The sequence below is a fragment of the Micromonas commoda genome, chromosome 3 (genome assembly GCF_000090985.2).
Source record: "Micromonas commoda chromosome 3, complete sequence".
Classification (NCBI taxonomy): Eukaryota; Viridiplantae; Chlorophyta; class Mamiellophyceae; order Mamiellales; family Mamiellaceae; genus Micromonas; species Micromonas commoda.
In genome coordinates, this window is record NC_013040.1 from 348,587 (window position 1) to 360,145 (window position 11,559).

General features: G+C 61.3%; 2 protein-coding genes across 2 annotated transcripts; both read left to right on the plus strand.

Moving 5' to 3' along the window:
- The first annotated feature begins 9,141 nt into the window (after nt 1–9,141).
- Nucleotides 9,142–10,743, plus strand: MICPUN_107881 (predicted protein). The gene has a single exon (XM_002500376.1). It carries the CDS (start codon nt 9,150–9,152, stop codon nt 10,635–10,637), a length of 1,488 nt encoding a protein of 495 aa, XP_002500422.1. The 5' UTR covers nt 9,142–9,149; the 3' UTR covers nt 10,638–10,743.
- A 384-nt stretch (nt 10,744–11,127) lies between these two features.
- Nucleotides 11,128–11,358, plus strand: MICPUN_74755 (predicted protein; the record flags this gene model as incomplete). The annotated part of the gene is made up of 1 exon (XM_002500377.1): nt 11,128–11,358. A coding segment is annotated over one exon (231 nt), but the record flags the coding sequence as incomplete, so codon positions are not given.
- Nucleotides 11,359–11,559: the final 201 nt, after the last annotated feature.

Sequence of the window (11,559 nt, forward strand, 5' to 3'; positions counted from 1 at the left end):
ACAGCGCGCCGTCGGACTCGCTGACGATCAAGGCTGCGACGAACCAGACCGGGGACATGACGCTGATGGATACGCTCGATGTGTACGGTGTGGCCACCTTGTACAACAATCTTGTGATTTCAGGGTCAAAAGACTTCACGATGAACACCAACAAGTTCAAGGTGACGGGGAGCAGCGGAAACGTGGAGACACTCGGGAGCGTGACGATGCACGCGGTGAACAGCGTGCTGACGCACGACGGGGCGTCGGGTAGCCTGGCGATCTCGAGCAGCACGGGGCCAGTGACGATCACGGGGCAGTCGACTGGGGGTTACGTGGACGTGGAGTCAGTGCGGTTCACCGACAACCAGATTGGCACCACGAATGATGCAGACCTCATCACCCTGGCTGACAACAGTGTGACCATCGCAGGTGGTCTGACGACTACCACGATGGCTGTGACGAGCACGTTTGGCGTGACCTCGGACTTCGCGGTTAACACCGACAAGTTCATCGTTCACTCAAGCAACGGCAACGTGACGATGAAGGGTGACTTGGAGATGGAGGGTGATACGGCGACGCTGACACACAGCGGGTCGACAGGGGGTCTGGCGATATCGAGCGCGCAGCACGTGGACGTGGAGTCAGTACGCTTCACTAGTGACAAGATTGGTCTGAGCGGTGATACGGCCATCCTGCAGCTGACAACGTCGGCAAGCGTGGGGAACGTGGCGATTGACGGCACGGTGACGATGATCGATGACACGACATCGCTGACGCACACGGGAACGACGAGCCTGGCGATCTCGAGTACGAACGGGCACATCACGATCGCTGGGGGATCGGATGACTACGTGGATGTGGAGTCAGTGAGGTTCACGGACAACCAGATTGGCATCAGTGGCGACACCGACATCATCCGGCTGACGAGCACCGGGAGCCAGGCGACCGTGGCGATGGTGGCAGATGTGGACGTGACGGGTACGATGGATGTGAGCTCGGACTTTGCGATAGGGACGACGGTGTTCAAGGTTGTGGAGTCAACAGGCGCGGTGTCGATGAGCAGTGCGGCGCAGACAATCACCCACAGCGGCGCAACGAGCCTGACGATATCGAGCTCTCAGGCAGCGGCGTTCGTGAAGATCGAGGGAGGGTCGTCGGCGTACGTGGACGTGGAGTCGGTGAGGTTCACGGATAACAAGATCGGCATGAACACGGGGAATGCAGACCTGATCACACTGGTGAATGCCAAGATGTCACTGGCAGGGGCACTTGATCTGACGGTGGAGGATGCAACAATCACACACACAGGGTCTAGTGGGACACCAACGCTGACAATCTCGAGCACGAACGGGCCTGTGTCTTTGGCATCGACGGCGGCGTATGTGGACGTGGAGTCAGTGCGGTTCACCGGAGACCAGATTGGTCTGAGTGGTGATGTGGCAATCTTGCAGCTGACAACGTCGGCAAGCGTTGGGAACGTGGCAATTGACGGCACGGTGACGATGATCGATGACACGACATCGCTGACGCACACGGGAACGACGAGCCTGGCGATCTCGAGTACGAACGGGCACATCACGATTGCTGGGGGGTCGGATGACTACGTGGATGTGGAGTCGGTGAGGTTCACGGACAACCAGATTGGCATCAGTGGTGACACGGACATCATCACGCTCACGTCTGGCGCAGCAAAGGTGACCGGGACACTGAACGTGACAGCCGCGACACAGCTGGACACCACACTGGGAGTGACTGGAGCAGTGACGCTGGCGGATGACGTGACGATGACGAAAGCTGCGGCAGCCCTGACGCACTCGGGGACGACGAGCCTGGCGATCTCGAGCACCAACGGGCACATCACGATTGCTGGGGGGTCAGGTGACTACGTGGACGTGGAGTCGGTGAGGTTCACGGATGACTACATCGGCATCAGTGGCGACACCGACATCATCCGGCTGACGAGCACCGGGAGCCAGGCGACCGTGGCGATGGTGGCAGATGTGGACGTGACGGGTACGATGGACGTGAGCTCGGACTTTGCGATTGGGACGACGAAGTTCAAGGTTGTGGAGTCAACAGGCGCGGTGTCGATGAGCAGTGCGGCGCAGACAATCACCCACAGCGGCGCAACGAGCCTGACGATATCGAGCTCTCAGGCAGCGGCGTTCGTGAAGATCGAGGGAGGGTCGTCGGCGTACGTGGACGTGGAGTCGGTGAGGTTCACGGATGACTACATCGGCATCGCCGGGGATACGAACATCATCCGGCTGACAAGCACCGGGAGCGTCGCGACCGCTCTGCTGGATGGCAAGTTGGACGTCACTGACGATGTGAGGATCGGAGACACGAGCAATCCGAAGCTCACTGTCGACGCGAGCAACGGTAACACGGTTATCAACGGGACCCTTGATGTGAACGGCAATGCCGTGTTCGAGGGTGAGGTTCTCGTGAAGGGTTTCTTTCACGCGCTGGGTGACTATCGCATCGGTGACAGCGCGCCGTCGGACTCGCTGACGATCAAGGCTGCGACGAACCAGACCGGGGACATGACGCTGATGGATACGCTCGATGTGTACGGTGTGGCCACCTTGTACAACAATCTTGTGATTTCAGGGTCAAAAGACTTCACGATGAACACCAACAAGTTCAAGGTGACGGGGAGCAGCGGAAACGTGGAGACACTCGGGAGCGTGACGATGCACGCGGTGAACAGCGTGCTGACGCACGACGGGGCATCAGGGAGCCTGGCGATCTCGAGCAGCACGGGGCCGGTTACGCTGGCTGGAAACACGTACGTGGACGTGGAGTCAGTGCGGTTCACTAGTGACAAGATTGGTCTGAGTGGTGATACGGCCATCCTGCAGCTGACAACGTCAGCAAGCGTTGGGAACGTGGCAATTGACGGCACGGTGACGATGATCGATGACACGACATCGCTGACGCACACGGGGACGACGAGCCTGGCGATCTCGAGTACGAACGGGCACATCACGATTGCTGGGGGGTCGGATGACTACGTGGATGTGGAGTCGGTGAGGTTCACGGATAACAAGATCGGCATGAACACGGGGAATGCAGACCTAATCACACTGGTGAATGCCAAGATGTCACTGGCAGGGGCACTTGATCTGACGGTGGAGGATGCAACAATCACACACACAGGGTCTAGTGGGACACCAACGCTGACGATCTCGAGCACGAACGGGCCTGTGTCTTTGGCATCGACGGCGGCGTACGTGGACGTGGAGTCAGTGCGGTTCACCGGAGACCAGATTGGTCTGAGCGGTGATACGGCCATCCTGCAGCTGACAACGTCGGCAAGCGTGGGGAACGTGGCGATTGACGGCACGGTGACGATGATCGATGACACAACATCGCTGACGCACACGGGGACGACGAGCCTGGCGATCTCGAGTACGAACGGGCACATCACGATTGCTGGGGGGTCGGATGACTACGTGGATGTGGAGTCAGTGAGGTTCACGGACAACCAGATTGGCATCAGTGGTGACACGGACATCATCACGCTCACGTCTGGCGCAGCAAAGGTGACCGGGACACTGAACGTGACAGCCGCGACACAGCTGGACACCACACTGGGAGTGACTGGAGCAGTGACGCTGGCGGATGACGTGACGATGACGAAAGCTGCGGCAGCCCTGACGCACTCGGGGACGACGAGCCTGGCGATCTCGAGCACCAACGGGCACATCACGATTGCTGGGGGGTCAGGTGACTACGTGGATGTGGAGTCGGTGAGGTTCACGGATGACTACATCGGCATCAGTGGCGACACCGACATCATCCGGCTGACAAGCACCGGGAGCCAGGCGACCGTGGCGATGGTGGCAGATGTGGACGTGACGGGTACGATGGACGTGAGCTCGGACTTTGCGGTGAACACCAACAGCTTCAAGGTGACCGGGATCAACGGCAACACGGAGATCCTGGGAAGCCTGACGATGAAGGCTGTGAGCGGCATCATCACGCACGACGGGGCATCAGGGAGCCTGGCGATCTCGAGCAGCACGGGGCCGGTTTCGCTGGCTGGAAACACGTATGTTCAGGTTGAAACTGTCAAGATCACGAACAACCAGATCGGCAGCACTGGAGACGCCGACTTGATTACGTTGACAGATGACAATGTGGATATCGCTGGCACCCTTAAGATGTCCGTGAATGCTGCTGCACTCACACACACTGGCACGACGAGCCTTGCTATCTCAAGTACGAGTGGGCACATCACGATTGCAGGCGGGTCCTCAGGGTACGTTGATGTTGAGTCAATCAGGTTCACCAACGCACAGATCGGCATCAGCACTGACACCGACATCATCACGCTGACGAGCAGCGGTGGGACGGCGGACGTGGATGTTGATGGAACCATGGGCGTCAGCAACACAGTGACCTTGAGTGCGGCTGCTGCTGCACTCACGCATTCTGGTGCAACAAGCTTTGCAATATCGAGCTCTCAGGCAGCTGCATTCGTGAAGATCGAGGGAGGGTCGTCGGCGTACGTGGACGTGGAGGACGTTCGGATCACCGACACTAAGATTGGCACAACGAATGATGCAGACCTCATCACCCTGGCTGACAACAGTGTGACCATCGCAGGTGGTCTGACGACCACGACGATGGCTGTGACGAGCACGTTTGGCGTGACCTCGGACTTCACGGTTAACACCGACAAGTTCATCGTTCACTCAAGCAACGGCAACGTGACGATGAAGGGTGACTTGGAGATGGAGGGTGATACGGCGACGCTGACACACAGCGGGTCGACAGGGGGTCTGGCGATATCGAGCGCGCAGCACGTGGACGTGGAGTCAGTACGCTTCACGACAAACCAGATTGGCAGCACGGGAGACCCTGACTTGATCACGCTGGTGAATGATAAGATGTCACTGGCCGGGACCCTCGAGATGACAGTCAACAGCGCAGCCTTGACGCACTCGGGGACGACGAGCCTGGCGATCTCGAGCACCAACGGGCACATCACGATTGCTGGGGGGTCAGGTGACTACGTGGATGTGGAGTCGGTGAGGTTCACAGATGACTACATCGGCATCAGTGGCGACACCGACATCATCCGGCTGACGAGCACCGGGAGCCAGGCGACCGTGGCGATGGTGGCAGATGTGGACGTGACGGGTACGATGGATGTGAGCTCGGACTTTGCGATTGGGACGACGAAGTTCAAGGTTGTGGAGTCAACAGGCGCGGTGTCGATGAGCAGTGCGGCGCAGACAATCACCCACAGCGGCGCAACGAGCCTGACGATATCGAGCTCTCAGGCAGCGGCGTTCGTGAAGATCGAGGGAGGGTCGTCGGCGTACGTGGACGTGGAGTCGGTGAGGTTCACGGATAACAAGATCGGCATGAACACGGGGAATGCAGACCTGATCACACTGGTGAATGCCAAGATGTCACTGGCAGGGGCACTTGATCTGACGGTGGAGGATGCAACAATCACACACACAGGATCTAGTGGGACACCAACGCTGACGATCTCGAGCACGAACGGGCCTGTGTCTTTGGCATCGACGGCGGCGTACGTGGACGTGGAGTCAGTGCGGTTCACCGGAGATCAGATTGGTCTGAGCGGTGATACGGCCATCCTGCAGCTGACAACGTCGGCAAGCGTGGGGAACGTGGCGATTGACGGCACGGTGACGATGATCGATGACACAACATCGCTGACGCACACGGGGACGACGAGCCTGGCGATCTCGAGTACGAACGGGCACATCACGATCGCAGGCGGGTCGGATGACTACGTGGATGTGGAGTCGGTGAGGTTCACGGACAACCAGATTGGCATCAGTGGTGACACGGACATCATCACGCTCACGTCTGGCGCAGCAAAGGTGACCGGGACACTGAACGTGACAGCCGCGACACAGCTGGACACCACACTGGGAGTGACTGGAGCAGTGACGCTGGCGGATGACGTGACGATGACGAAAGCTGCGGCAGCCCTGACGCACTCGGGGACGACGAGCCTGGCGATCTCGAGCACCAACGGGCACATCACGATTGCTGGGGGGTCAGGTGACTACGTGGACGTGGAGTCAGTGAGGTTCACGGATGACTACATCGGCATCAGTGGCGACACCGACATCATCCGGCTGACAAGCACCGGGAGCCAGGCGACCGTGGCGATGGTGGCAGATGTGGACGTGACGGGTACGATGGACGTGAGCTCGGACTTTGCGATTGGGACGACGAAGTTCAAGGTTGTGGAGTCAACAGGCGCGGTGTCGATGAGCAGTGCGGCACAGACAATCACCCACAGCGGCGCAACGAGCCTGACGATATCGAGCTCTCAGGCAGCGGCGTTCGTGAAGATCGAGGGAGGGTCGTCGGCGTACGTGGACGTGGAGTCGGTGAGGTTCACGGATGACTACATCGGCATCGCCGGGGATACGAACATCATCCGGCTGACAAGCACCGGGAGCCAGGCGACCGTGGCGATGGTGGCAGATGTGGACGTGACGGGTACGATGGATGTGAGCTCGGACTTTGCGGTGAACACCAACAGCTTCAAGGTGACGGGGAGCAGCGGAAACGTGGAGACACTCGGGAGCGTGACGATGCACGCGGTGAACAGCGTGCTGACGCACGACGGGGCATCAGGGAGCCTGGCGATCTCGAGCAGCACGGGGCCGGTTACGCTGGCTGGAAACACGTACGTGGACGTGGAGTCAGTGCGGTTCACCGGAGACCAGATTGGTCTGAGTGGTGATGTGGCAATCTTGCAGCTGACAACGTCGGCAAGCGTGGGGAACTTGGCGATTGACGGCACGGTGACGATGATCGATGACACGACATCGCTGACGCACACGGGAACGACGAGCCTGGCGATCTCGAGTACGAACGGGCACATCACGATTGCTGGGGGGTCGGATGACTACGTGGATGTGGAGTCGGTGAGGTTCACGGACAACCAGATTGGCATCAGTGGTGACACGGACATCATCACGCTCACGTCTGGCGCAGCAAAGGTGACCGGGACACTGAACGTGACAGCCGCGACACAGCTGGACACCACACTGGGAGTGACTGGAGCAGTGACGCTGGCGGATGACGTGACGATGACGAAAGCTGCGGCAGCCCTGACGCACTCGGGGACGACGAGCCTGGCGATCTCGAGCACCAACGGGCACATCACGATTGCTGGGGGGTCAGGTGACTACGTGCAAGTTGAAACCGTGAAGATCACCGACAACCAGATCGGTAGCACCGGGGATGCAGACCTGATCACGCTGACCGACAACAACGTGAAGGTGGACGGCGCCCTGGAGCTGTCCATCGAGGCCGCGACAATCTCGCACACCGCCTCCTCTGGCACGCCGACGCTCACCATATCGAGCAGCAACGGCCCCGTCTCTGTGCAATCCACAAACGATCACGTGGACGTCGAGTCCGTGCGGTTCACCGGCGCGCAGATCGGACTCAGCGGCGACGTCGACATCATGACCCTATCCACCAGCAGCAACGAGGGGACTGTCGCGTTTTCGCACAAGATCACGACCGGGGGACTCGCGACGCTGGAGTCTGCGACGGTGACTAACGCGATTAGCACCGGCGCCGCTACGCTCGCATCCGCCTCGGTGACCGGCGACCTCGCGGTGAACACCAACAGGTTCAAGGTGACCGGGACCAGCGGCAACACGGAGATCCTTGGAAGCCTGACGATGAAGGCTGCGAGCGGCGTCATCACCCACGATGGAACCGCGGGAAGCCTGGCGATCTCGAGCAGCACGGGGCCGGTGACAATCGCGGGGCAGTCGACTGGGGGTTACGTGGACGTGGAGTCAGTGCGGTTCACCGACAACCAGATCGGTGTGAGTAATGACGCTGACCTCATCGCGCTCGCCGCCAACGACTTGACCGTGAACGGCGCGGCGACGGTGACCAGCACGATGGATGTAACCTCAGACTTTGCGGTGAACACGAACAAATTCAAGGTCACTGGCACCAACGGCAACACTGAAATTTTCGGCGCGGTGAGCCTCACTGGTGACTCAGCCACGATCACCCACTCTGGCTCCACAGGCCTAACCATATCCAGCGCAGCTGGGCAGTACGTGGATGTGGAGCTCGTGCGCATCACGGACAACCAGATTGGCGTCAGCGGCAAAGCCGATCTTCTCACTCTCACCACCGGCGGGGCTGCTGTCGACGGGACGCTGGATGCGTCTGGAAATTTCCGCGTCGCCACCTCCAAGTTCACCGTGGATGCGAGCAACGGCAACACCGTGGTGGACGGTACCCTCGGCGTGAACGGCGCCGCCACGTTCGAGGGCCAGGTCACAGTCAAGGGCTTCTTCCAGGCGCTGGGCGACTACCGCATCGGAGACAGCACCTCTGCCGATACCCTCACCGTCGCCGCCGTTTCGAATTACACCGGCGACACGACGATGATGGAGAAGCTGGACGTGTACGGAACCACCACCCTGCACGACGCCCTCACGGCAACGAGCGCGTCGCTGTCCAGCACCCTGTCGGTCTCCGGCACCTCAACGCTCGCCGCGGCGACGCTGTCTAGCACCCTCGGGGTGACTGGTCACACCACGGCAACCTCCGCCACGCTCTCCGGCGCGCTCACCGTGAACGCCGCCTCCACCCTCAACGGCGCCGCGACGGTAACCGGCGCGGTGTCGCTGTCGGCGACCGCCGCGACGATCACGCACACGGGCACGGGGGGCGCCACGAACGGACTGGCGATCACGAGCACGCAGGGGTATGTCGACGTGGAATCCGTGCGGTTCACCACCGATGAGATCGGGCCCACCACGGACGCGGATCTCGTCAAGCTGGCGTTGAACTCGGTGACGGTCAGGGGTTCGATCACGGCGGATACCACGCTTTCATCCACGGGGGACTTTGCGGTCAACACCGACAAGTTCAAGGTGACTGCCTCCTCCGGAGCTGTGTCGATGAGCAGTGCGGCGCAGACAATCACCCACAGCGGCGCAACGAGCCTGACGATATCGAGCTCTCAGGCAGCGGCGTTCGTGAAGATCGAGGGAGGGTCGTCGGCGTACGTGGACGTGGAGGACGTTCGGTTCACCGACACTAAGATTGGCACAACGAATGATGCAGACCTCATCACCCTGGCTGACAACAGTGTGACCATCGCAGGTGGTCTGACGACCACGACGATGGCTGTGACGAGCACGTTTGGCGTGACCTCGGACTTCACGGTTAACACTGACAAGTTCATCGTCAACGCGACTAACGGAAACACGAAGATGACGGGGAATCTTGAGATGTCAGGAGACACGGCGACGCTGACACACAGCGGGTCGACGGGGGGTCTCGCGATATCGAGCGCGCAGCACGTGGACGTGGAGTCAGTGCGGTTCACGACAAACCAGATTGGCAGCACGGGAGACCCTGACTTGATCACCTTGACAGACAACAAGGTGAGTATATCGGGACAGACGCTAGAGATGTCCGGAAGTACTTCTCGACTGCAGCACACGGGGACGACGAGCCTGGCGATCTCGAGCACCAACGGGCACATCACGATTGCTGGGGGGTCAGGTGACTACGTGGATGTGGAGTCGGTGAGGTTCACAGATGACTACATCGGCATCAGTGGCGACACCGACATCATCCGGCTGACGAGCACCGGGAGCCAGGCGACCGTGGCGATGGTGGCAGATGTGGACGTGACGGGTACGATGGACGTGAGCTCGGACTTTGCGGTGAACACCAACAGCTTCAAGGTGACCGGGACCAACGGCAACACGGAGATCCTGGGAAGCCTGACGATGAAGGCTGTGAGCGGCATCATCACCCACGACGGGGCATCAGGGAGCCTGGCGATCTCGAGCAGCACGGGGCCTGTGACAATCGCGGGGCAGTCGACTGGGGGTTACGTGGACGTGGAGTCAGTGCGGTTCACCGACAACCAGATTGGCATCAACGGCGACGCCGACATCATCACCCTGACGAGCCTCAGCGGCACCAGCACGGTCGCGTTCGCGAATAAGATCACGACGGGCGACCTAGCGACGCTTAACTCCGCCACGGTCACGACAACCCTCCACTCGGGCGGCGATCTCACCGTCGGAACCGGCCCCAAGCTCACCGTCGCCGCCTCCAGCGGGGACGTCGTCACCGCCGGGAAGATCGCCGTCGCCGGATCACACGGGGACGCCACCAAGGCGCTCTACGTGACCGGATCCGTGTACGCCACCGGAGCCGTCACGTCCGCGTCCGACTCGAGGTTCAAGCGGGACGTGCGATCCATTCACGACCCACTCGCCATCGTTCGCTCCCTCGAGCCCGTGACGTTTACGTTTAAGAGGGACGCGTTCCCGACGAGGGACTTCCCGGTGGAGACGCAGGCGGGCTTCCTCGCGCAGGACCTCGAGCGTGTCCTGCCCCACCTGGTCACCGAGGACGACGAGGGGTACAAGGGGGTGGCGTACGAGCGGCTCGGGGTGTACGCCGTGGCCGGGGTGAAGGCGCTTGACGAGTCGATGGAGCGACTTGACGAGTCGATGGAGCGACTTGACGAGTCGATGGAGCGACTTCAAAACGACACGGTGGCGAGGTTGGAGGCGAGGGTGGTCGAGCTGGAGCGGGCCCTCGCGGCGCTCGTCTCGAGAGCCTCGGGGCCGACGCCGGCGGGGCGATGATTGAGACGCCCGCGGGCGTCGAAACGAAGGGACGATTATATTTTTTAGCACCTCCGTCGAGAGACGGAGCTAGCGTTAGACTGTACACTGCTGAGCGTATTTCAGGAAACTGGCTGGTTCGCTGGTCCCCTGGTCCGCTGGTCCCTCGCAGATTGAGCCGCCACCGCACTCCTTGCACCGAGAGCGTACACGGCCGTGCTCGCAGATTCCAGATGGTTTAATATTTTCCCAGGTACGAAAACTGCGTTTTTGCCGAGATTTTTCAGGTCTGGCAACCCTCGATTTAGGGCATCTCGTCACTTTCGCGCGCGCGTGCACGCGGCGATACGACGGGTGCGAAAGACGCACGCCGGCGCCCGCACCCACCATGGTCGCCGACACCTCACGCTCGCCGTCGCGCTCCCCCCCGCGGGCCGACCGCTCCCCTGACCGCGATCGTTCCGGCGGCAGGCCACGGTCGGGCCGAGATTGGGGCCGAGAACGCGACGCGTACTCGGTGTTCGTGGGAGGGCTCAACTTCGACACCGACGAGCGCACGCTGCGCGATCACTTCGAGCGCTTCGGCGAGGTGGACTCTGTGCGCATCATCTACGATCGCGAGACCGGGCGGAGCAAGGGGATCGCCTTCGTGCACTTCGCCGAGAAGGAATCGATCGCGATCGCAGCGGAGCGCACGCACGGCGTTGAGATCGACGGTCGCGCCGTACGATGCAACCCCGCCGCGGACGGCCCCACGCAGCATCCCCCGCCACGAACCGCCGACCGCGGCAGGGGCGGGCGGCGCGACGACCGACGCGGGAGGGATCGCGACGATTCCCGCCGCGGCGGCGATCGGGGGCGCTACTCGCGCCGGTCGCGGAGCCGCTCCAGGTCCCCGCGCGGCCGCGGGCGCTCGCGCAGCCGCAGCGACACCCCCCCGCGG